At 38.8% G+C, this 27954-nt stretch overlaps 1 protein-coding gene and 3 non-coding genes across 4 annotated transcripts in view; all 4 read left to right on the forward strand.

Annotated features, from left to right (window-relative positions):
- Positions 1-27954, forward strand: part of LOC6577758 (semaphorin-1A) — a 66270-nt gene that overhangs the window by 14859 nt on the left and 23457 nt on the right. The window contains 2 exon segments of the mRNA XM_044010610.1: positions 4339-4447; positions 13976-14171. Of these exon segments, the coding sequence (XP_043866545.1) occupies positions 4339-4447; positions 13976-14171 (305 nt within the window).
- Positions 19104-19175, forward strand: Trnad-guc. The gene has a single exon. It is a non-coding gene; the product is annotated as a tRNA-Asp (tRNA).
- On the forward strand, positions 19904-19975 carry Trnad-guc. Its single transcript has one exon. It is a non-coding gene; the product is annotated as a tRNA-Asp (tRNA).
- Trnad-guc lies at positions 20193-20264 on the forward strand. Its single transcript has one exon. It is a non-coding gene; the product is annotated as a tRNA-Asp (tRNA).

A 27954-nucleotide genomic window follows, 5' to 3' on the forward strand; every position in this document is an offset into this window, starting at 1 on the left:
CCACCATTTTCTCACTCGGTCATCATTTTCTCTCTGATTCGAAACGTGTGCAAAAAAAAAAAAAAAAAACGCAAAGAAAAGCGAAATAAAACGTCAACTTGTTACACATAATTTCAAAATTATGGCGAAATCATGCGAATGGGTTCATGTCAGAGCGACAGCTGCAGTCAGAAATGTGCTCAGCCAAAATTTCACATGGATGTGTTGAATGTCTAAAAGAATGTGTATAAAATATGTCGAGCGAAATAAAAAAGCCATTTTGACTTTAAAACTGTAAATTATCATATAGATATACATATATATTTTTTATTAGGGTTACATTACAATTCTATATAAATTTTGTAATAACAAAAACATATTTAGTAGAACCGTACAGTTTGTATTAGTTTTCTATGTAATTACACAAAATTAAGCACATTATTTGTAAAATGCTAAATCGCTTGATATTTCGATAGCTATTCAAATACCCACAACTTATCATGGTAACATTTTATCAAATTAAAATAGAAATAAAATTAACTAAGCCCTAAATATTTAAATATATCTCCACATAATAGAGAGAGAATAGAGAGAGAGAGAGAGAGAGAGAGAGAGAGAGAGATGGACGGCAATGAGCTTCAATTAAATATGCAACTTCACATAATAGAAACAGATATAAAGAGAGAGAGAGGGACAGACTCTAATTCGATTCAATTAAGTCGAGTGCTATGTATGTGTTAGCGATAACTAGGCAAATCAGGCAAATGCATTGATCAAATATGCAGTCAGGCATTTGATACCCCATAGCCGCCATGACCATAGTTTGAAATATCTGCGGTCTGGGATGCTGTCAGGCTCGAAATGATTCGTGGTCGCGATTCGTGTGCGGCTCGTTGCATTCATGAATAAATCGCACAAAAAAAAAAAATACCAAACTCAATTCATTGTGAATTTATTTAATTTTTCATTTTTATTTGCCCAACATTTGCATGGGACAAAGAATATTTATAAACTGTGATAAAGCCGCTGAAATTGCCGATATTTATTTGCATACAAACCTCAAATACTCGACATTTATGGTCTTACGGACAAATAGAATAATTATAATTGCTGTTATTCTTTTCATAGCGCTCTTAAGCACTTAAAAATCGAATGTGCATTTAGTTTCCATACGATAATTACGCATTTAAGCTGAATACGCTCCTTAGCACTTATGAAATGTTATAAAAGCTTTCAAATGGTCTTTAACATGTTTCCGTCATCTGTATAAAATAGTACGAGGTCTTGCACTTAAAATGCTTTGTAGAAATAAACTGAGCGTAACAGCTGAGCGAAACATAAATACAAATAATTACAACAGCAGCAACAATAACAACAACAGCAAGATAACATGCGCAAAGCAGTGTAAATCCAGCATAATCGTTGCATACGCCGAATGCACTGCTTGCAGGCAGTGCACAACAGCGACACCAACACTAACACGTCGCCGTGTGGAAAATATTTATGAGCGTGGCTTTTACGCCAAATGCATTTTATAAAATGTTAACCCCACCCTGTGCTGCGCTTGTCCCTCTCTCTCTCTCTCTCTCCCTCTCTCTCTCTCTTTCTCTCCTTCGCACTCTGCTGTGCTGCTGACTCTGCTCTGCGCTGCCGCATTTTAACTTAACGTTTTCGTAAGCGCGTAAATATCATTGGCGCTTGTGCATTAGTGTGTACGTCAGTGTGAGTGTTAAGCAGTGCGTTAAAGTGTTTATGTGTTTGTTTACGTGCGTGCATCCGCGCCTGCATCTCTCGCTGCGTGTGTGTGTGTGTATGCTCTGTTGCAGGCCAGTCATTTATATGTGTGTGTGTGGATTTTTTTTCTTTTGCACTTTGCGCTTTTTGGCACTCAACGCTGTTGCAGTCGCAGTCCCAGTCGCAATCATAGCCACCTGCAGCGCTATCGCGTTACTCCTTTCTCACTATCTCTTTCTCCTCATCCGCCCTTATCTGCCTCCTCGTATGCTAATTTCGCCCAGCACATTTTATATTTATACGTTGCTGACAACAACAGGCGACAAAATTGCAGCCAACTTAACTCGGAAAACCGCAGGGTTGCCAACGCTCGTTTCGTTTGAAGTTGTTGCTGCTGCTGCTGCTGTCGTTGTTGTCATAATTAAAACGCGCTACATAATTGCCAAACAATGGCACCGTGAGTGAGTGTGCATGTGTGTGCGACCTGCCCAATCCCACTGTAGCTTGTAGCTCGCAGCCTGTGCCATGGCCCATGGCAATCACGACGCATTTATTCGACTGTCTAACAAAGTGGACAATGTGCACTTTTTTCCAGGCCCTGTTTGCATTGGCCAAGCCAACAACCAGCATGCACTCACTCGCACAAAGACCGACTCGTGCGCAGTTTGTGGATGCGCTGCAAAGTGTTTCCACAATTCGGGCGTAATTGGATAACGGTGCATGACGGAGCACCGATGAAAAACGCTCCACAATGTTGCACAAATTGTCTCACACACATGGACCGTTAGACCGACAGCACAGCACAAGCATAGTAAATAAAGAAATGCTAACGAGCAAAATGAAAAGAAAATCCTTTCTTAATATGGAAAGAATAAATTTTTGTTAAATTGAGAAAATACTATTTAAGAAAGATCTTACAATTATCTGTCAACTTACATCTAATAGTTTGAGATGTTAAAAAAAAAAAAACTAGTCGAAATATCGATGCTCAGTTGTAAAACTATCTCTACTTGCTGCTGATTGCGAGTTATCTTAAGTTATGTTATACCAATATGTTAGGTATATTACAAACATACCTTGGCTAATTTCAGATATGATTCAATTGTAATTCTATGTTTTCTACGGGGTTTGCTCAAAAAGTATGGGGATTTTGTTGGATTTTGTTTTAACAATGACTTCTTTCTATCTATTTTCTATCGTTGTTCCCCATTAAAGTATTTCTCATTATATATTAAATACTAAAGTATGCTAACTATTTTTTTTTTTCATCAACATCATTCGCTCAGTCGATAGCATAGCTTTTTCTTATTCAATATTATTTTTGGTCAAAAATATGGCACAGATTCTTTGCTCGGTTTTATGGAATAGACCAAAATCAAAGTCGAGCCATGCCCATGCACAACAAATGGAAATCTCGTTACGTTTCGTGCAGACCTCGCACCAACACAAATCTGCTTTATACTCACAAAATGCAAAATTCCTCTTATGAGTTTATATTAAAAATAGTTTTGCCAAGAATTTATTTATTTGAATTAGGTAAAGATGCAACTAACTGTACACTCACTATCTCGCTCTTTCTCTCATCCCACTCTTGCCACTCTCTTTGTAGATGCACACATGTACCTAATATACGATTGCATGTATATCAAATATGTATGCAAATTGCATAATTTGCATTCTCATGCAGAAAGTTGGAGCGAGCATTGAGCTAAAAAGGTTCTTTTAATATTATGACAAGAATTGCCTGGCATTGCCGGAACTTTGCAAGAGCAAAGTTCACTTTTAACCGCATCATTTGGCCCCCGCTTGGGCCACCCCGTGCCACTTTTTTTTGCCAATTTGCCTTACCCAGTGCGAAAGTTGACTACATATTTATTTTAAATTTTCCGCTCACTTTTTGCTGTATTCAAACCGAAAACACCGGAAGTCTCGATAAGGTTGCCTCTGCTGCATGTTGTGGGTGGCTGTGGATGGTTGTGGGTGGCTGTGGGTGGTTTGGTTTGGCTTCGATTGCCTCATTCACATTTTGCCTCATGACACGCCAGCCATAAAATATTCGGCCAAAGTGCACTCACACATGCATGCCGCACATGCACACCCACAAGCACACACACACACACACACACGCACTCACATTCACATGGCCACACTCACGTAGTTGTGGTTTCAATAATCAATGAGTTGATTTTATGAAATTTCTGTTTACCTCACTCGCCTAGCCCTACAACCCCACAGCAGCGCCATATATTTGGCTTAAAGCATACACACACACACGCACATACATATATTAAGTCTCACACACACACGCACATACATATATAATTTTATTAACGAGAATTTTGAAATATTTTGCATAAATTTTCGTATTACGGCATTTTTGCAGCAACCAAAAGCATTGCCACGTAACCTTCGATAAAGCGCGTTGATTGCGGGCGCATAGGTCAAATGAATTTTAATTAATATTTTAATTAATAAAAGCAGCAGATTGCTTATCGCATTGACGCTGCGCCCTTCTGCTGTTTCAGTTGAATTTACCAAGATTGTGTTTTTTTTTTTTCTTTGTTGGCTAACTCGTTCGATTTCTCATCTCTAATCAATTTTGTTTGTTCTCTTTGTACTTTCCAGAAATACCGTATTTAATTTAAGCATACATGATCTCACGGAACAGCAAAGTCTCGTGTGGTCGTCGCCGGAGGAAGATACCAAAATGTGTCTCATGAAGGGCAAAGATGAGGTAAGTTGGACTTTCAATCTTATAATGCCAAGAAGAGTATGGAGTTGTTATAAAAAAGTGAAAAAAGAGTATAAAAAGTAAATTTTAACTGTGCTACGAGAAACCGATTGGCTTTTATTTGCAGAATAGTAGAACATTCTTTGTACGTTTGTTCCTGATTTTAAGAGGGTGATAAATCAATATATGTGTATAAATCCTCTCATCAAATTTGATGGTATGATGGAAATTATTCGCTCTAATAAAGAAGAGTTTAATCGAAAAACTTGCACTGAATTTGAGCTGCCTTTCAAAATGATATAGCATAGAAATACTTCTCTATGAGATTATCTTGATTTCAAGTTTTATATCTGTATCATGTATGTATATATCTGTGTATGTGTAACAACAACAGCTCTGAAAATTTCGCTTCATTTTGGCATCCACCTTCATTAGCTTCCCCGTACATTTTAACCTACATTTATCCAACCATAAGTCTTAAGCCTTGCCTCGAATAGATTATCATCTTGGCATCCACTTCCATTGCCACTGTCGATTAAGTTTTGTAAGCCTTTTTTTTCTGTAATTTCCATTTCATTGCAAATTCGGGCCAATGCTTCCGCTGCAGCAGCAATTTGGCGGTAACAGCAAAAGCAATAAAAGTCTTTTCCGCCTCCCACGAATCTGAGGCATATCTGCGATGAATGCGGCTTGTTTTCTTCTGTTTGCTTGTCCCAGCTGAGATTCCGAATCAAATTTATTGTAAGCATATTGCTAATTAACCCATTCCCAAAAAAGAAAAAAAAAATGGTTAGCAATAGAATGGCCCAAAGAAAAGAAAAGTAAAACATGAAGGTAAAACTTTTTTGAATTAAATTTGGTATTGGCGAAGCGCAGGTGGAGCTGCACAGCTTTTCTGTTGCTATTGCTGCTGCTGCTGTTTCGCCCTCCGTTTCCGGTCAAGTAAACAAAATGGCGCACACCGCAAGGAGAAATGAAGGACATGCCCCGGCACCCCAAACCCGTCGTTGCATGCTCAAGTGCACTTCTGGCATTGCTGACGCTGACGTAATTAAGCAACACTTGTTAGGGGCCTGCCCGATGCACAGTTGCTACCTGCGCTGGGAGCAGGTGTAATTTGTTGAACTCAATTTGCTTCACTTGACTTGCCCCCAACTAGGTATTTATAGCTTCAAGTAGTTGGCCAAAAGGAAAGAATTAACCTTTTGTTTCTTTGGCCAACATCTGAAAAGGGTTGCAATGCGACTGCCAAACCCCCTTTCGTATGCCTGCTGCACTGTGTCTCTGTGTGTGTGTGTGTCCATGGCGTGCATGGCCGCCATTTTACAAAGGTTGCGCCCTTTGCAGCGCAGCCAAAAATAAAATTAACTAAAATGCTGAAAAGAAAAATGAGAAACTAAATTGCAATAGTTAGCATATTATATGCACTAATGAAAAGTTCAAATTTACAATTTTAATTAGCTGACATTTCGCTAATGTGCTCTGCCCTCCAACGGAGATAATAATCGCCTGAGCAGCGCCTAAAGGCCGACTGCACTTTATTGCCCGCAATGCAATTAGGAAGCCAAAAAAAAGAAAAAAAAAGAACTAAAAACAACCAACAACAAAAATGCAAACAAATCACGCGATTTTCCTTTTATCTAGCCCAATTAAATCGCTTGCATAGGCTTAACGGAAATAAATTAGTGGAAGTTATGTACAAAAGGTATTTAAGCTGAGGGGATTTTCGATAAGATCTCTTGGGAATAAATAGGTTGCGTTGGCGTAGTATAGAAAACAGCTGAATAGCTTTTTGAAGACAGATACGCTCTGCGGAAAAGGCTGAAGATTACTTCTTCTCAATTAAACAAATTTTGGAAGTAAAAGTTCAACAGTTTTGACATATTTCATGCAGCTTCGGCTTACGAACTTTGACTCGACAGAACATATTTAATCAACTCGAACAATCACATTCATATTCATATATGTTTCCTGAACAATGCTGTGGGCAAATCGAAACTTTAAGCCTGCATATCAGCTTTAGCTTTGTGCCATGCCGAAAATAAACGCTCGAAAACTTTTCTCATTTGCGCTGAATATTTTTAAGGCCAATTGTGCCAGCAACAACAATTACAACAAAGGCAACAATAGAGGCACAAAATCATGGCTGATAAATTTGTTGAGCGCAGCAAATTTATTTTTATTTTTGCCTCTTTCGATGAAAGCTTAAAAAAATTTCATTTTAATAACGCGCCCAAAATGGCGGCCATGTGTTTTTTTTGTGTGTTCCTTTAGCAGCCATAATGGTGGTTATTCATAGCAAAAAATGAATTAAAACTGCGAGCCGGAAGCGGCCAAAATGGGGCTTAAAAATGGGTTGCGCTCGGTCGGGGTTACAAGCACGCACGTAGCCAAACAAATATGATTATAACTGCAGCGATAAGGGCACATAAATATATATATATAGAAAAGTTTGTTGTACATTTTTAATTGATTTATTATTCGGCACAATGTTTTATTAAAGCTGCGTAAACAGCAGCGCAGCAGAGCAGCAGCAGCGACAGCCAGCCTACAACAAACTGACGCCCCCGGCCAGGCTCCACTTTGGGTTCCAAAAGAGCAATTGGCCGGCCAAAAGTGCTGAGCAGCTGCAAAAATGGAAAAAAAATTGAAAAAAAAAAAAAAAAAACTGCTGAAAATAAATATATAAGAAAAAAAAAAAAAAAAAATGAGAGAGAAGAGACGACCAACAAAATGAACATTAAAAGCGGTCAGCCGAATATAAAAATCCCTGCTAGGCGGCTGGTTGCTGAATGGCTGGATGGATGTGTGCATATGCCGTGAATTAATTAATAAAAGCAAGTTAAAATATTTGATTAAATTGTTTAAGTCCAATATTAACGCGAGCCGCTCACGCAAAAATATTTGCACACAAACTTTGCCAGCGATCAAATATTTGCCCCCACGAAATTCCATGTGGCTTTGTGTTCAAGTTGTTGAGGCTTAAATAGGTGTCGGAAGTGTCAGAAGAGATGAGCCAGCATAGACTATGAGAGCGAAAAAGACAGCGTTACTTTAAGGGCGCTTTTAAAGTAAAGCAACGGAAGTCGTTTCTTTGGCTTCTAATGTCATTACGCACTGAACCAATTGAAAATTCAGAATCTGGGTTTACTTTAACTTTATTAAAATGTATTTAAGGCAGGGCAGATCCCATAAAGTACGACGAGTAGAGTCAGTCTACACCTACACATCTGTTTGCCCGTCCATTCCTTTGATATACGCCTCTATTTCAGAACCTACGATAGCTATAGAATTATTCATAAATTGTTTTTAGTTTGATATTTATTTTATAAAAATTTCAATTTTTGTAAATTTTGTAAATAGTGTGAGTAAATTCATTAAAATAAAATTAAGTTGCCTATATAAAATATATTTATTGTATGCATATATAAAGCATACCAAATTCATAAATATTCAGTAGAGTATATAGATAAAATTCTAGTGAATATTTATGAATTTCGTATGCATTATAAATGCATATAATATATATATTTATATATTTGCTTTAATTAATTTTAGTTTAATGAATTTACTCACATTTTACATCCCAATATAAAAGAGTTATACTTTATAATCATGAAAAAAAGAGGTCAATTGAGTGTTACGAAAAACAAAATTCTATTCTCTTTTTTTTTTTTTTTTTTTTTTTTTTTTGGGGCTTTGTTCTTCGTACAAACAGACGATTAATTTTGAATGGCAGCTGAAGTTTGTCAAGCCTAAAGGAATGTGAGAAAAAAGAAAACGAAAAGGTAAATAAACAACATTAAAGTGGGCGTGGCGAGAGGTCAGCAGATTATGTGAATCGCTTTGCAGAAAAGGCGGTTATGGGCGTGGCATTGACAGGACTTTAGCAGAATTAATGAAATTCCGAATGCCAGAGCAAAATGTCAAAACGAAATGAGTGATTTGAATGGATGTACACATTTGAATGGACAACAACTGACACGCCCATGCCCATGCTGCTGCTGCTGCTTGTCAAACAACAAGTGAGATAAATGAGCGTGCGATAGTTGCTGTGGAGCTGGACGCATAGTTTCATGGATGTATTGAAACAGGCAGCGACACCGAAATGCCAAGGCACTCTTGCGGTCTCGGGCTCTCGCCCCCAAAACAGAAGGCCGATGTCTGTGTCCATATTGATGTGGGTGTGCCTCTGTAGCCTGTGGGTGTAACTGTGGCGTTGGCGGTGGCGGTGGCTGTGGATGTTGAAAGTGTTGGCCACCTGTGCATAAATTAAAAGCACTTCCGCACTCCAAATGAACAATAGCCGTCCGGTCAGGGCTGAGAGCTTCAACACAAATGAATTTCAAATGTCATTTCACAGACACAGAGAAACAGAAAGAGTGATGAGCAAGAGAGACACGAGGAAGAGAGTGTGAACGAGCCTGACACCCCTATGCCATTCTATGCTTCTTCAATAACAGCAATTCAGCATTTGGTCAGCCATTGAATGGACCGGAACCCATTCGAGAAAACCCATCCAAAAGAATTCCCGGCATAGTTCAGTCCCATCTCCCATTACTTTAGTTCAAGAGTCGAGCCGCAGCTAGTTTTCATATAAATATTTAAATTGTTTTAAAGAGTGCAAACTGGACACCATTATATTATATTATAAAATTTGAAAATATTAAAAAATAAATATTATATAGTTTTACTGTTTTATAAATAAATATTGTAATTGTGTATTTTATTGAATTTTTAAATTTTTTTTTTTTATGGCAAAAGAAAATTAAAAAAAAAATTAAATTATTAAATAAGGGTTTTGGTATTCGTAAAGGAAAGGAACTAATTTGTAATTTTACCCCTATTTATAAAAAAAAATATTTAGCTGTACCTCTCTAATTTGAGTCAATATTCAGCAATACTCTACGCCATAAAACACCAACATTTCATTATCTCAGCAAATGAATTTTGCCTGTGCTTGCAGCTGGCTTTAAAGAGACCAACGACGATTACGCAAGTCCAATTAAAGTGAAGCAAATTGTTGCTGCCCGTTCGTCTTGTGGCAGCTGGTCTTATTTTTCTTGCTGGCTGACTTTCATTTTTCAGCTTGCCGTAAAATTATTTAATGAAATGCTATTGTGAGCTATGCTCAACTCATTTGCAACGATGGGCCAGTCCGTCAGAGGCCTCAGCTCGTCTTGCTCTCACTCTTTCACTCTCCCTCTCTCTCTCTCTCTCTCTCTCTCTCAGTGTGTTTGTATATCATTAACAGAACTGTTGCCTACCTGCAGGCGCTTTGTTGGCTTGAGCTTAACTCGAACGCTGCTGGTAAGCCTTGAAATTGATGGCCTTTCGTTCAAGCAGCAGGCAATGCGAAATTTCTGAAATTTTCCAAAACGTTTGTTTGTAAAATTGCAAAGACCACGCACAGTCCTGGCCCCCGCCCGTCCCTCCTGGCCACCATTTGGCTCTGGCCAACAAATTTGCATTGTCAACGTGATTAACGACAAATATACTTTATTTGATTTCTCAGCCAGATGCTGTTGTCTCTCGTTAGCAAATTGCGGAATGCATTTCTCATGAAATCTTTGCTTAAAGATTTCCCCAAATATTCATAGTGATAATATGCGAAAGCTGCATAACTAATAATGCTGCTGATTTTCGCCATTAGTGGCATGAGCCATTCTCAATTTTTAAATAAATTTCGCTAATTTGCTTTTAGTCCAAAATAATTTAGCCATATGAAACGAATTTGCATAAAATTATGCGTTGAACATTAAAAACAGAACACAAAATAAATAAACATGAAAACTGCATAAATGAGGCAGCTTAAATGGTCGATTTCTGCATACCCTGTAGACAAATTAATGGAGGTATATATTGTAAAATACAATACCATGACGGTTCATAAATATCTTTGCTCTTACATTTCACTATCATCTATATGCGATTTCTATTTTCCCATATTAATATAAATAATTATTTTCCAAGCAAAAGAGAGAAAAAAACTTCACTTCAAAGAGCTGAAAAATCAATTATAAATTCTGTTTAACATTCTACGCCAACTGAAGTGCTCTAAGCATCAACTATGCCCAACGTACAGATTTGAAAAAAAAAAAATATATATATATATATAAATAAATAAATAAAAACAATAAACGGCAGCCATAATTCGCAAAGCAGAAAATTCATAAATTTTCCGCTTAATTGCGTTCAACTCGTATGGCAAGCATTGAAATAGTCGCTTTTATGTATAGTTGTCTCCTGTATGTTCGTGTTAATTACAACGGCAATAATGTAAAGTACAACAAAAGTAGAAGTGACAAAGCCCGCCGAAAGAGCCACCCATAAAAACATCCAGCCCAACCCAATCCAGCTCAGCTGTCCCACATTCTATCCGCATGCCTGTGTAATTGTTGTAAAATGTGTTTTGTTAATTTATTTAAATTTATGCTCAAATGCGGCAGGCAGGCGGCAGGCAGGCAACAGCAACAACTAAGCACATAGATAACTAACAGCCAGGCAACAACAAACCGCAAACTAAGCAACACCAACAACAACAATAGTAAAGGCAACCACAGCCATAGCAACAACACCAGCACCAACAACTTCCCAAAGCAGCAATGCAAACAGTTTAAATATTTAAAACAATAAACAAAATGAAATGGAATATGCTGTCCATTTTACCCATTGCCAACAATTTCCCAAGGCGCTGCGAAATTTATGAAACTAGTTGAGAGAATTTCACAAAATTAGATAATAAATGCACAGCTGGGCACGCGTTCACATCAGAGGCAGTATGAACTGCACAAAAAAAAAAAAAAAAATAAATAAATAAAATAGAAATAAGGAAAATATTTTCATTTTATATGTGCGATAACCAATTTTGATAATAATATAACTGAAACTAAAACTCAAACTCCAAATTTATTTCAAATTAATGAAAACCCATAAATTTCTGTGGCATTCGTATTCAGAATGATAATATGTTTATATTACTTATATAAACAAAGTTTTATTAAATAAATTATAGTTTCTAAAAATTAATATTAAATATAAATTCAATTTTAAAAACCATTTCCAGCTAAAACTTGTGTATTGAATTATTTATTGAAAAGACTCGAAAGCAATGTCACCCTAGCTAAATTTTTTTTTTTTTGAAAAAGGCGAGAGTCTAAGAAGATTAAGTTCGTTAATGCTTTTAGAATATATATATTTCCAGTGAAGTTCTTTTTTTTTATGAAAAGGCCAAGTGTTTCAGTAATAATATAATTTTCTTATGAATTGTGAATGGAAGCGCATGATGTACTAAATGTATATATTAATTAAATAGGTAAAAGAATAGGTGAGAGTCTGTAAGTCCTTGAAGAAAGTACTCGGCGAATATATATATACATATACTTACTTTATATGTATATATGTACACAAATATATTCATGATCTGTTTCTATTACTACATGATCTTGCAGCACAGTATTATATAATAATTTGCATTTAGTTTACATGAGAGAGTATGCAAAAGTGTATATTACACATATAAAAATTAAAAATAATTAAATTTACATACCGATATTTGATCAGTTCTTTACGCCTCACCTCCAAGGGTATTTAATCATCCTGCTCTCTTGCTCGACTTGTTATTTGTAATAATATAAAATGCTATTGGATCCTTTGAATTTGCAGCGAGGTGTAATTTCCGCCAGCATTTTCATTTCCATGCGCAATTCTTCACATTATTGGCCGCAATTTTCCAGGTAAAAGCCAAAACGGAAAACGCGGTTAGCTCTATGCAATGGTGGATAGTTCGGCGGTGCCGAGATACAATCAGAACAATGCAAATGTTGCGGCTGTGCGTGTGGGCAACATAAATTGCAAGAACTAAAACCAACAGAGACAGAGGCGGCAGATATATAGAGAGAGAGCGAGGGAGAAGAGAGAGAAGGACAGAGGAAGGGCAACCCCAAATATATTTAGATATACGACAAAAACGACATGTGCGCTGGAAAATTGTGAGAATTAGTAGGCAAACAAACAAAATGCTTAAATATTTTAACAGAGGCTGGCAGAGACAGGCGAGGGCAAATGGAAAATGTTGCCCTTGTTGCGCTTGTTGAGTTGCTGCAACGGGGGAAAATTGCAAATGATTTGTCATGTTACAGTACAGTGCACTTCCGGCGCTGCGCCAGAGTGAAGGGAGAGGGGGCGTGGCTCTTTTCCACAGCTGTGCAAAAGTTTAGCATAGTTTTGCGGGCCAGGCCCTATCCCGAACCCACGCCGGGCACACGCTGCGTATGCGTATTTTGCAGGTGCTCGGCAAACGCTGGCATTGCCTTTTAATATTTATTGAGTTGCAAGTTAGTTAGTTCGCCTGCCCCACGGCACCGAAAGTCGCTTAAATGTATTTGTTACGCATTAAATATTTCAATTTGCAAAACATTTATGCAAAACAAGCACACTTACACACACACACACATCGACGGGTGCTGCTGCCGGATCTGTTTTGGCCTCGTTAGGCTAAAAGTGCCGAGCTGATGGGCATATTCAGGCCAAATGGCAAACGGAAATGCAAGTTTTTGATGAGCATATGCATATGCTAGTGCCTGATGCACATCTTCTTCATTTGGCATTTGCACTGCTGTTTTCCATTTGCCATACACCATTTTCCATTTCCCATTTGATATTAGTGCAGAGCATGTTTGAGCAACAGCTCGTTCGCCTGTGCATAATAAATACTTTCTGGCTTTTCTTTTTCCACTTTCCAGCTTAACAAATTACTGCAGGCAAACGGCTGGGAAAAACAAGCCATTTTCATTGTTCAAATTTTAGCAAATTAATGTTTTACTCTTACAAGTGGAAATATAAATTATTAATTAATGCAGATCTTGGAGCTGACGCTAAAATAAATGGTAACTTTCCTCCAAGTGGAAAGTGAATGTTCTGCATTGAAGTCTAATATGCATTCTAATCAAATATATTTATGCCATCTTCTCATGAGATACTTTAGATTTATATATGCGAATGAGGCGCATTCTGAGTTTGCGTTGCAGCTGTTCTACGTAGAGCCCAAAATGGGAATTCAGTCTATAATGTTATTATGCAAATGTTTATAGCAGGTAAAAGGATTTCGTGTACCCATGTCCGTCCATTTGTCTGTCCATGCGTATGAAAAAGCTTGAAATTTGAATTTTGTATTGAACCATATAGACATATATTTTCTATCCTGGACGAGCTTAGAATATTTATTTGAAAACCCTTTCCATTTCTTCATTATCATTAAAGGAGGAAAAATAAATCACCAATGCACTAGTATATATAATATGAGTATATAGAAATATAAATAAATATAATAAAAATTTGTATTTAATATAAAAATGTAATACTTAGAAAAATATATATATATATATATATGTATACAAATATTATAAAAATTTATCTGAAATTTCTCAGGTATTTAATTGCTATAACAAGCGATTTTTATTCAAAAATTTATTGAATTGAAATTCAACAATATTAATAATTGATTTTCCATTTTTTTTTTACATTTTTTAGGAGGCCTGCCAGAACTACATACGAATCATGGTGGTGCCCTCGCCAGGTCGCCTGTTCGTCTGCGGCACCAACTCGTTTCGGCCCATGTGCAACACGTACGTGATCAACGAGAGCAACTATACGCTGGAGGCGACAAAGAACGGCCAGGCCGTATGCCCCTACGATCCGCGTCACAACTCCACCTCCGTGCTGGCGGGTAAGTGGCCATTTTACAGTTACCAATCCATCTATTGCTGATACGCTTCTGCTAGTTATAGTCTGCATAAATCGTTATCGACATTCGGCAAAAAAATGCAATTACCCCGGGCGGGAAAATACCACGGCGACGAATATGAATTCGAATACACACACACACACACACACACACATTCAATTGCTCTTATATTTGAATATATATAGAAATATATACATGTATATACAACTGTTTTTTGTCAGTTGCAAATCGGATATAAATTGTCATTCCACATGCAATGCGGCGCAAGAGCATTTGAATGACCCCGCGTCGCTCTCGCCCATTTATAGAACTGACTTCTTTGAGTGAGTTGTGCGTGTTAAATTTTGCATTTCACAATGTTATTATTTGACGGCAATGCTCTGAATAATGTGTTGATGGGATGTGAAATATATTTCGAGCCAAAAACAATATATACATATATATTTTTTTCCTCTGATTTTGCTTTTTTCTCTACTGGTTTTTTTATGGAGTGATGAATTTCCAATTGAGGGTATTAAGCATATTTATATATTTATAAAACAATTTTCACTTGAAAATTTAAAAAATAATAATATTTATAGAATTGATGGTGCTTGAAGTAAAATTATTTTGCATTTAATTTGACTTAGGCCAACATAAAATCTATTTGGCAATTCAAGATTGTTAACTGCAAATATGTGAGATATTTCTTTAAATATTCTTAAATTGTTTCCTTTAAATAATATCCAAGTACATATGTACTACATTTGCACTATATCCTTTTGATGTATGTATTGTGATATATGCAATTACTAAACCGACTTTCAAGCGTCGTAAGTCTCCTAATATTTCATGCAATCTAAATTGCTGTGCCAAATTGTCAAGGAATCAAGCAATAAACATGCAATTTTGACACCTAACTGCCGCACAATATACGCGGCCCCAACTCTCGAGGAGCATACCTCGGCCCCAGCGTAGCTTGTGATAATATTTCCACTTGACACCCATAAATCGACGCGTTTTTCGCGAGTTCTTGCTGAAGTTTCACAACGTGATTTGTTTTGCATTTCATTGTCTGCACACGCGAAATTTCGTCAGGGTGTGGAATCCATGTGTGCGTGTGTGCATGTGTGTGTGTAGATGCTGCCAAAAACTTTGAAGCTAGGGCAAAACAAACTACGGCAAACACAAGCTGGCGGCGCTTGTGCCATAATATCGATAAACGTTTATAACTAACTTCAAAGTGTTTGTGGTCATGTGTTTGTGTGCGTGGTAAATATGTATCTATATCGGTGTGTGTGTGTGCGTATGTGAGTGTGTGTGTGTGGAGGAGGCGGCTAAGTGTTGCGGCAAACTTCCGCCGGATGCAGCCAACATCTGGGCCACATCCATGGAGGCTGCTGCCGCTGACTATGTGGGTCATAAGAGTTTATCATCAACAAGCTGCCACATCCGGCGTCCTGGGCAACCTGAAGGCAGCCAAACCGTCAGGCAGCAGCAGCAGCCATCGTCAGCTGCCATTTTTGCTTATGGGTCCAACACCATTTTAGATGCTCTTGGAAATTTGCTAAATGGGGTATTATGGTTAGTGCTTAAGCTTGATAGTCAAGTCGATCAGGGTCCGTTTGTTCGCTGTTGTCGTCCCTAGAAGCAAAATATTCTGATACATATGCTTATTAGCCGCGCGTAGCTTAGCTCTATCATTGCTTTCGCTATATGATTCAAAAAATTTCACTCAAAAATCGCTTAATATATTCTAAAAATCTCAAGTCAGAGTATCTGTAAGTCGCGCACAGCCAACTAGCTTTGTTTTTTTTTTTCTTATTTCACATTGATTGCGGTTTATGGTGCTAATATTAAAACGACATTTTTACATATTGCTGGCGCTGTTTTTCCCATTTTGCTGCCGTCGATTTATCGACAGGATTTGGATATTTAACGGTCGGCCATGCTGCCAAGGCCATGTTGTTTAGATTACAAATTGGCCCGAAGAGGACCAAAATAAAAGCAAAAAAATAAGTTACGAAAAAAATAATGTAAAAAGCAGCTAAACTGAAAATGTTATCAATTCAGTTTCATTCGTGACAGTGGGCGTTGTGGCTTGTGGGCATGGCACTTGATGAACTTCTTCTATTCTCAAACCCAATTTTTTTCTAGATTTTTTAGTAACAACTTTGTTCACAGGTTTAGTTGGATTTTTTCGTTGTTGTTGTTGTTGTTGTTGTGGCCATTTTCCTAACGCTGAGCGAAAAGTTCGTGGACAACATTTTTGTGCCAATTTCGTTGTAAAAATATTGTTGTACCCATGATGAAGTTTTCAATTGCTTTGCCCACCAATACTAGAGCGATAGAGAGTGAGTGAGAGGGGTAGAGGCAAAGGGAGCAAGCGATAGCGAGGACTCACTCACTCACTATCTCTCTCTCTCTCTCTCTCTCGTTCATTTAGTATTCCAGCAATCGGCCATTCAACCATTCCGTCACGCTTTCAATATGGCGGAAGGAATCTATTTTTGTTCGATTTAAAAGTGCATGCGAAATAAATTTCAATCGCAGGACGTATTACGAAACTTTGGCAATAAAAAAAAATTAAGTCAAACTTCAGTTGTTTTCTTTTTAGCAGCTGCAAGGAAAATCGAGATTGGAATGCTGATTGGGTAGAAAATGAATTGACAATTTGTCCGCCTTTGTCACTTAATTGACTAAATGTTTTTAGTGCACGACTTCAAATAGAGCTATATTGCATTCTTAATCGAGAGAAGGAACAAATAATTGTCCTCCAAGCAATTCAATGTCAACTAAGCCCGCAGCATATTTCTATATCAATATTTAAAAATATTTCTTGGACCACTTGCTGCTTTACATGGAATATTTTTAGAAACATATAAACTTTACTTATCATAGTCAAAACATGAAATGGAATTAAAACTTCTAGGACAGGGCTTTATATACTTGATATTTATATATTTTGTGAGCTGAATATTAAGTATACGTATTTATGAAAACATAAATGCACGACACTTGGCCAATTCGTGGAGTGGTTCGTTGGGGAGCACTTGAAAAATATGGCTTAAATGCTTTACCGATTCGCGCATCACGCCTCGGCAAACAATGCGAACAATAGTAATAAATAATTTATAAGTTCGCATTTGCCACATTAATCACGAGCCGACACTGAAGCATGAAGCTTGAAGCCTGAAGCCTGAAGCCAGAAGTCTGCCAATGGCAATGGGCGAGGCAGCAGCAGGGAGCGAGCGATAGGTTAAATCCCTGGGTAAAAAGTTTGCCCGTTCCAAAGCCGACGCATATTAATTTCGGCACAACCTTTCCCTCTAACCACGCCCGTTCCAGCGAAAAAAGGCGCCGGTGGGTGGGGCCAGTGGGCGCTGGCATCGGCGAAGCGTACAAATTGCCATCACTTGCGTTCAATTTTAGACTTTTCCAAGCAAATGCACAGACGCGATTAAAACGCTGACGAATGGCGACATGAACGATGTGCGCCGGGTTGGTGAAGGCGCAAAATGTCAAGGACCAGTAACAAAGCGTCCGGGCAAGGACAACGCAGATTGAACGTCCGTTTACCCGGTTTGCAAACCTATTTGCATTTTGTGCGCCTACAACAACAGCCACAGCACCCAAAATGGAAAACAAAAGGAAAAGAGGAAAAACTCGGAGCTGGGCCAATTTTGGTGGCGTCGACAATTTCGGCGTTTTAAAGCTCGAATCGCTTACTGAGGCTGACGGCAGAATTTCGCGTATTTACCCATTTGCATATAACCGGAAATAGAGCTCTCGCGTGCATATGTGCGTGAGCGTGTGTGTGTGCGTGTGCGCAAGTTGACCTTTTCATGAAATGCGCCTTAAGCTACAGTTGAATCACGCATGCATCGAGAAGCTCGCAACTTTTGAATTAAATATGATTAATCTGAAAGCAGGCTTTATATGATAAATATGAAAAATTATTTATTACTGGCTCTCTTTTAAAGAAATAAAAATATTTTATTTATTTTGACCACAAACTGTTGCCAAGCAGTGCAGATATCTCACCATTTAATTGAGCAGCCCAAAAGTATGCAACAATCTTTCAATTGCGAATATGCTAATCTTATATATATGCTTCCGTCCAAAAGTATGAAATAGTTTATTCCCGATTTTCCGCTCTAAGTTAGTTAATTGATTAGACAATTAATTAATTAATTAAAACTCAATTGAACCACGTGATAAAGAATAATGAAATGCAAATATACGCTTGAGTTCAGCACACGTTTAAGTAAATCGGATTAAGTTTGTTTTATTATTTTCCAATTAATTGCATTGCAATCGAGTGTATTCAAGAACAAAAACAATCAACGAAGCAAAGCTTAAAACCAGGGCATTAAAAGCAACAACAACAACAGCTGCAGCAGCAACAACAGAGTTGTATATGTATATACGAGGACAAGTTCCATGCAACTGCTTGCATAAGGGCAACATATGGGTGTCGTTGGCATGGGGCGTGGCCTGAGAGACATACAAAATGAATATCAATGAACTGCGAGAACGACACAAACAAAAACAAGAGCACAATAAAAATGAGGCGACAGCAGCAGTAAATAAAAACAGCAACAACAACAAACAGCGAAATGCAAAATGTGACCTGGTATGAGTTGAGCTGGATGGGTCGCGGGAGTAGGTGGCATGTTTGTGAAAACTGGGCCAACGCTCGCAGCAGTTAAATAAATGATATCCCACTGCTTGTAAGAGTGCGCATGTGTGTGAGTATACTTGTGTGTATATGTCTGTTGTTGCAGAACTCATTAACTCTTGGTAAATGAGCACGGAAATAACAACAGTCCCGGAAGAACAGAACCTACACAACGTTATTTCATTTGATGAGATCGGCATTAGAAACAGAACTGGTTGATTACAAATAGGCAGTTTGCCAATCTGCGGCGAACATCCTCGATAGTATAGTGGTTAGTATCCCCGCCTGTCACGCGGGAGACCGGGGTTCAATTCCCCGTCGGGGAGGATATGTGTGGAATATTTTGCTTTATTTTTTAAGGTTTTTTTTTTTTTTTTTTTGATTTTGTATATTTATTTTAAGCGCTGAATCTGTACAATGCAAGTTTAGTACCTTAACAACACAATTAGATATTTATATAGAACCTAACCTTCTGATGTATTCAGGAGGACTTACACATATATATTTACAAGTATCCTTAAACTAAACTTATCTAATATTTTTGGCAAAACCCAAGCGTTTTAATCGCCTTAGTGGTCTCGCAGGAAGCAATCTTCTCGCTAGTCTGCTCCGGTGTCTAGCCAGTCTGTCACTATATCGGCTAGTGTGTCTCCCAATCTGTTCCTCCACAGTAAACAGTTTCAGATCTCGATGTAGATTTGAGCCGCGCACATACCATGGGCAGTTTGTAATTTGCCGCAATACACGATTTTGCAGTACCTGTATGCGTTTAAAGTTTGATTTTGCGCATATTCCCCAAATCTGCACACCGTAGAGCCAAATTGGGGCTACACAGTGGACATAAACCGCTCTCTTAGCTCTGAGTGACAATATTTTTTTCTTTTACAACACTTTGAAAGCTTTAAGGAAGCACATATTATAAATACTATAAACACAAATAATTACATGAGCATCGCTATAATTTTTGTCAGTCACACATGCACTTTCTATATGATGAAGTTAGAATAAAAACGGAATAATTTAGAATTTACGATTTGTCAACCCGAGAACAAGATCCTCGGTAGTATAGTGGTTAGTATCCCCGCCTGTCACGCGGGAGACCGGGGTTCAATTCCCCGCCGGGGAGGATTGTTAATATACTTCTGTGTTAATTTTTACAACATATATCTTTTTACTCCAATTAATTTCATACATTAGATCTAAAAAGTTATGTATTAACACAATAACTACCTTTTTATAAACTGTGGGCGATAAATAAAACATCAAGTGAGCGTCATTCAACCCTGTTGTGTTTCGTTGTGTGATCGAGTACAAGAACGCAATTTGGCAGAATAGTAGCAACATCCTCGATAGTATAGTGGTTAGTATCCCCGCCTGTCACGCGGGAGACCGGGGTTCAATTCCCCGTCGGGGAGATGAAAGACCGATGGTCCTCATTTTTTTAACCGAGTTTTTTTTTTTTTTTTTTTTTTTTTATTGAAGAACAATCCAGAATGTAGATGATTAGTTAATGATTATTTGATAAAATAAATATATATGTAAATAATTTATTTGTATCCCTGAAAGTATGCTATAGAAATGCAATTTGAAATTTTAGGTGGAGTCAAAATAGAAAACATATAACTTGCTTATAAAATATTGTAAATATTTTTTTCTTAAAAATTAAAGAGGAATAAAATAATATATAATATATTCTCCCCGACGGGGAATTGAACCCCGGATTTCCCACATTCGTATTCAATTTTGGGTAGCTAGAACATCAATAGCCATAATATTAATGAAGAAAAGCCCCATGTCATGATTATTTATTAATTAAGCGTAATTTGTTCTTAGCATTTAGCTTAAAGTGATTTCTTTTTTTGATTCTTTTTTATTTGTGCTTGTGTTTGCACTCATTAAAAGTAAAACACAGCTAATTTATTTTAGCCAACTTAAATTGGCTTAAGCGAATGGCCAGAAGAGAATAAATGGCGCGTTATCTACAAACCAGAGACAAGGCGCACATATACACACACCCATAGACGAAAGGACAATGCGGGTGCAATGCAAAACGAGCGGAAAAATAAGCAACAACAACAAGAGCAGCGACTACTGTCAGTTTCATTAAAAACAATGAAATCTGCTAAGAGCCAAGAGTTTTAATGAGCGTCTAACTGTGCACAGTAAAAGACATAAAAAAAATACACACACACACTGGGGGAGTGAGAGAGACAATGAGAGAGCGGGAGAGAATGACCACTGGAAACTGGTAGAAAAAGCCAAAAGCGGCTGCAGTAAAATATATATACTCGAAAACAAAGTCTAAACACAATAAACAAAATGCCAGCAACAAAACAACATAAAAATGGGAAGAAAATACACAAACAAAGCATACACACAAAGCGAAATGAGTGCAAAGAAGAATGAACAAAAATAAGCACAGTTTTTGACCCTTTTGCGGACAATGCACGAATGTCTTTGCCCCTCCGCCGATTCACCTCCTGCTGTTTATTTCAATTCTTTATACGAAGATTTTTTTTTTTTTTTTAATTTCAAGCAAAAACATTAACAAGAACAATTAGCTCTTGAAATGAGCACAACAACAAGAACTAGAGCAACAATAAGAACGAAAACAATTGCATTAGACAAGTTCAACCTTAGACCCAGCCGCTGCTTATGAGTCAGTCGAATAACAATGGAAATCGGACCTTGAATGACTTACTCCAAATGGCAGACCCAAATAAAATGTAGGAACCCCAAGAAGGTGAAACGCTTAAGTAATTATGAACTCAGCATTGTATTTTAATTACATCTCTATACGAAAGTTTTACATTTCGAGTGGAGCAGAGATTAAATTAAAGTTCTCTTTCTTTGAAGAAATTTGAGAATAACAAATAGAAAGTACGGGATTTTCTTTCCATTTCCATAGGATAGTACAAGCCATAGTATTTGGAATTCCTTCATAGTAGAGAACCACTTGGTGGGGTCCTTAAAGGCACTTTAAGCAGACAGCGTTTGCTTTGTAATGCTGCAGCTAATTACGTGAGCTTAAGACGTGGGCAAACATTTGTGACTGTGGCCAAAGGCAAGTGCAGTGCCATTGCCATACACACATTGAGTCGCAGTGCCTCAAAGACGAAGGAGCGTGCCTCAGATGAGCAGTCAAAAGGCACATTCACAGCCGAAGAAAGGAACGTTTTGAGCAATGGCCTCTGCACGCTTTACATATGTCGAAGAAGCGGGCATTAAAAGCGTAAGCTGTAAAGCAAACAGCAGCCAGGAGGAGCGAGAAGGGAGGTTGGGTTTGGGCAACGGATTAACAAGCAGGCTGCTGGTCCTCGTGTCGGAGCCGTTCCTGGTTCCCACTGTGCATTCAGGAAGGAAGGACGCACGGAAGGAAGCAACACGCAGAAGCCTCAAGAAACGTGTCTATTGTTTCCATACGCCTCGGCTACCTACCCCCAGCCCTTGTCATTGTTTCAACAGGATGTACGTTCGAGTGTGTGTACGAGTGTATACCTATGTGTCTCCCGGTGTATGTGTGTGTGTGTGTGTGTTTATGGCAGCCCGCTTGTAATTTATAGTATGTTTAGGTAGGCGACGCAGCAGGCAGCCTTGCTTTATGTTTGCTTTGGCTCATATTTTTAACACTAAACTTGAGTAAACAACAACAACAGGCAACAATGCGGCGAAGGACTCACCCGAAAAACCTGGGCGTCTGTTATCCTGTTTGTTCCATATGAATTATGTTATGTCTCGCAGTAACCGTAAAAAGCAGAACAGGAAAAAAAGAATTGAAAGAAAATACAGCGCCACAGTTGAAGCAGAAATAACAAAGTCTAAAGCGAAAGGATGTTCCAGCTAAAAGGATTCTCGAATGTGTCACGATTCATCTGCTTGTTGGGCTAATTGGCACTACAATGAATGCCAGCAGCTATGACCTGGAAGGACGTCTGCGATGTCTGGGATGCCTGGACATCGAGCGTCGGACATGGGACTTGGACATCGGACGTAACGAGCAAGTCTGAAAACTACTTAAATTTCTTTTGCTTCTCATCTCGTTGATCCGATGATTCACGTTTCAATTTGGGTCAATTTGCCATGCTAATCGAGCGTGGTAGTTTCTGTGGGTTCACCTATGGCTCTCCTTGTGGGTACACGACCAAGGAAGTCTTTAACTTTTATGGTGTGCAGCGTGGCCGAAGAATCATAGATGGGATTTGTAATATTTATGGGACTTCCTATCAGTACTCTCAAATTTCTGAAACTAAGAACAACAGCATATGATATTTGCATTATTTCATTATTTTTTTTTTTTTAAGGAAACTCACTAAAAGAAACTAAAAGTAGAATGCTTAGATAATCCACAAGAAATAATAATACTTTAACGATGGCTGTTAATACAAAAAAAAAAAAAAAAAAACACTTCCGATTTGAACTTACTTTGTGCTTGTTTGTATTAGCTGACAACAATTTCTGTTTCCGTTCTCCCATTTATTATGTCTTAACAAACATTTCTATGCAGAGCAACACAAGTCAACCAATTAGGAGTGAAAGCCAAAAATGAACCGAAAAAGTTAGTCAATTATGACACAGATTAAAAGTATTCACCATTCTCTTGCGAGAATTTCGTTTAATTGAAAATGTCGCAATTCATGCAACTTATTTGTATAATATTTCATTTCATATTGCCTCAGCGCATACTTCGCTGCTTATCGCATTAATCTAAGCTGTTTGTAAGCGCCCGACTGTAAGACAACAGAAACATAGAAATTATCTAACACAATAACCTTCAGCATCGCAACTGATTGGGCAAAGTTTCTTTTGGGTCCTATGACCCGGAGGCAGCAAAAGGTTAACCCAATATCAAGAAAGCTAAAAACTTTTGTCGGCCCAAGCATCAATATCGATGACGACAAATGCGCCAGTGAATTGGGCTGGGGCTGGGGCTGGGGCTGGGGGCAGAAACCACATAGCACAAAGCTGTGAAAGGGCATAATTCATAATTTATGAAAGAGCACAGCAAATGGCAAAATCAGCTAAGGAATACAGCTAAGGAATACAGCTTAACGAGTCAGACAGGCGCCGAACAAAACGAGCCACTCATTTCGTAGACTATAAATGCCGCAATGTATGCTGCAAATTTTCGTGTGTGTTTAGAATGGGAACGATAGACCGAGAGAGAGAGAGAGAGAGATAGAGAGAGAGAGAGAGAGAGAGAGAGAGAGAGAGAGAGAGAGAGAGAGAGTGAGGGCTGGCGGAGCAGGTTGGGTTTTCTTTGAGATGGAACGAGGGAATGAAACACAGCCACAACTGTCGCGTAAACAAGTTGCTCAACTTTTAATGTTGCACATTTTTCCAGCTTTTTATTATTTTTCGGCGTTGCTTGATTTTCGTTTTTGTTTCCGTTTTTCCCTGGTATATTCGGGTGGTTCCTTGACGTCGAGTGGGTGCCAAAGCTGGCTCCAAGTGGTGGCCGCTTCAAGGGTTGTTTCGCTCCGACTTAACCTTAATGAGCATCAAACTGTGCGCCATAAACCAGTTGATGCTACATGGAGCACACAGCTTCCCATTGCAGGCGGAAGGTAAAAAGTGTTGCCTTTTCATTGGGCCGGCTCAGGGTTGTTCTCTTGGGTCTAGACCCACAATTGGGGCCCCGCCTAATGATAAACAAACACAATGATTTCAAAATAAATGAGTGGCATAAGCTCTGCTTTGGGTAAGTGGAGTCATTTGTTTGTGGGACCGCAGACTGTTGGGCTGCCTGAGACGCCATATCATTTGTCTGTCCCTTCCCGGGCTGGCCTGAGTATGGGCGCAGGATTTGCGGTCTTCTATCTTATGGCTACTTATACTTTTAATTTTCCTACTTTAATTATATGGACGAAAAAGTTGTTGGGTGGATTTTCACGTGTTGCAAATTACAATTAAAAGAAATTTTAAAATAAACTCCATGGTTTTCAGTTAACAATTTTGAGAAGTGCATCGAAATTTACGGGGCCCGGTTGCCAAATGGCCGTAGAGAGAGCGAAAGTCGAAAGCCAAAATCCATTTTCATTGCTTAAGCTACATAAGATTTTCCATTAGATGGAAATCCAAAAGCATTTGTTTTATGCTCCGCAATAGCCAGCCAACACATTAACTTTTAATTTGATCATTTCTAAGCAAAGCGCCCGAGCAGCACAGATGCAGAGACACAGATATACAGATACTGAGACGGATACAAGGCAGCTGCATTGCAGACCATTTGGTCTCTGGGGCAGTGGTTTTTCGCTCTCTCTTCCTCTGTTTCGCTGAATGTGTGTGTGTGTGTGTGTGTATGTGTGCGGGCGTGTTGCAAAAACTGGAACAGATTTTGCACAAAAAGCCAACAGCTGATAATTGTGGTGCGCCAATAAAAAGCAAATTAAGCTAATTGCAAAATTTGCAAAATCCCAGCAAACGACCAAGAACTAAGCAGCAGCAGTGGCAGCAGAAGAAAATCCCAAGGAACAATAAGCCAATGAAGGCAGCATAATAAAAGCTGGGAGTATTATATTCAAGCTTGCCCTCATTCTCCCCCTCCTCTACCAGACGGAAGTCGGGTAATTATGCGGCACACAAGACATGTTGCCAAAGTTGGACCCGAGCCTCGACCTCGTCTCCAACAGTTCTGGCAGCTGCTGCTCCTGCTGCTCCTGCTGCTGCTGCGCTTTGATTGTTCCATTTTGGGCAAGCTTGGCCAACTTGGCTGCACATTTTTATCGGCACTAAAGTGAAATGTAATTAGAGTCAAGAGAAAAAAGGAAAATATTACGGCTCAAATATGGGGCCCTGGACTTGTGCCAGAGCCTTTCAAATTCTTAAAGCCATCATCGAGCTCATAAAACAAGCTCCAAGTCTTTCGGGTCCCGGCCCGAAAACTAGGCCAGCCACGCAATTATCGTAATTAATAGGCGCACACAGACAGGCACATCTCTCGCACATGTGTGAGTTTATTTGAGATTAATTAGACAGGTTTAAGTCGGAGAAACCCAAACCCAAACCCAAACACAAAACAGAGCAAGTCGTGCGTGCTCAAGCGCAATAGAAATTGCCTTGAAATATTTGCGGAAAGACAACAAATCTCTTTGCCAACGGATTATAGCTGTGACAGAAGGTGGATGCTGGCTTAAATTGAATTATATATATGTTTCAGGATATTATTTTCAGTAGAGTCAAGATGTACAAGCAAAGTAAAGATCTAGGGAGGGAGGGAGATGGCAAGTGAGACAGATATCCAGAAAGAGAAAGAGGAGAGAGAGAGAGGGCGGAAGAGGGAGAGAGAGAGGAAATAGAGAGAGAGAGAGAGAGAATGAAAGAGACATAGAGAGAAGCTTAAATAGTTAAACTAGATCGACAGCTAGATAGATAAACCAGAGATATAGAGAGAAATAGAGATGATGATGAACAAATACTGCAGAGAGATAATGGGAAATGAACAAGGAGAGACCGAGAACAAGAAAATTAACGAGAAAGATAAAGAGCGAAACATATAAAGTAAGAGAATAAGGAAAGGACAGAAAGAGAAGTACATAGATCGCATATCTTATTCTTAGTTAGCTATATTCGTCAGCCTACCTTCAATTGTTAGATCTGTAGACGTAAGCTATGCAATATTTTCCTTACTATGTCACACGCAAATCAGTAAAAATAGAGTACCTAAGATATCGTTCACTCCTTCGACTGTAAATACATTTACATGTTAAATAAAATCTATCGAGCACTTCATAGCGATATTTCGATCTGGCCCCAAATCCCCCAACATTGTCACTCAAATGAAGTAATTTGCAGTACATTGAGCTCGCTGACGGACTGAGTTGGGGAGGTCAATTTAAAGTGGGCATTGTAAAGGGTATTGCACTAGTGCCAACAGACCACACCAGGCCAGAGCAGACCAGAGTCGTATATGTGCACATAATTATTCCTAAACGAGCTATTTAACTAACGGCCTTACACTCGACACGCACGCCGCTCGTAATTAAAGTGGCATAAAGCCGCCCCAAAAAAGCCAGCCCAAACCGAGACCTGTCCAAAAAATATGTTTACATAAAATATTTAAAACGCGACTGCGCTACAAACACCAAACAAGCCCAGCCATATCCTGGGTAAACCTTTGGTGGTTCTGGTTCTGGGTTCTGGGTTCTGGTAAAGGTTTTTGGTTCCGCGGCATGTGGCATGTAATAAAGTTACGCGTGCTTAAACACTCGCCTGACTGTCATTGAAAATGAGTGTAATTTATGTATTAGCGTGTGTGTCTCTGTGTGTGTGAGTGTGAGTGTGTCTGCTGCATAGTAAAACATGCAAAAATATGCAAATTACCGCAGTCAACGCGATGAACTTCGTTGCGCCATCTACTCGTCTCGTTTAAAGAGCTTTTTCCGCTTCTGTTGTTGTTGTTGTGGTTGTCCTTGTGGCTATCGTTGTTATTATGAAAATCGATTAAATCACTTAAAGAGTTTATCGAACCTGTCAGCCAGAGACAGTACAGCAGCGAGCCCAGGCCCAGACAATGTCGGTCAAATATTTGCACAGAAAATCGCTGCTCACAAAGCACAAAAGTAACTTTATGAGAAGCGCCAAGAGAGGCGGCTGTTTGAAGTAGGAAATGTGTGAGAGAGAGATGGACGCTTGTATGCCTGCCTTTGCTGCATAACTTCTGCACGCTAGATTGTCATTTAAAATGAGTTAAGCGCTGCAATTGCTGCAATGCGGACAAGCTGGCAACGCTGACAGTAGTTGCGGGTACGAATAACGAGTGCGGAGTCCGAGTTGGAGTCCCGGGCACGGCCGTGCTCCAGGTCCCGGATAGCGTTTGGTTCGCTCCTTGTGCTCATCGCCAGGTAATGAGCAAACAATAAAAGCAAATGTCGCTGCACGAAACAATGGCGACAAGAAAGAGTGTTGTGAAACGAGTGAGCGCGAAGAGCAGATGCCCTGTAGAGAGAAGACGAAGTGGGATGGGAAGACAAGTTGAAATGTAAGCCTTTTATATAGTGATTATATATCTCTCTCCGAAAAAAGAATTTTTGTATACCAATTAGCCACTTTTTTCAGTATGGCATGAAGAGAGAGCAAATACTGGGTATATAAAAAATGAGCTGAACG

The sequence above is a fragment of the Drosophila mojavensis genome, unplaced genomic scaffold (assembly GCF_018153725.1).
Source record: "Drosophila mojavensis isolate 15081-1352.22 unplaced genomic scaffold, ASM1815372v1 contig_122, whole genome shotgun sequence".
NCBI lineage: Eukaryota > Metazoa > Arthropoda > Insecta > Diptera > Drosophilidae > Drosophila > Drosophila mojavensis.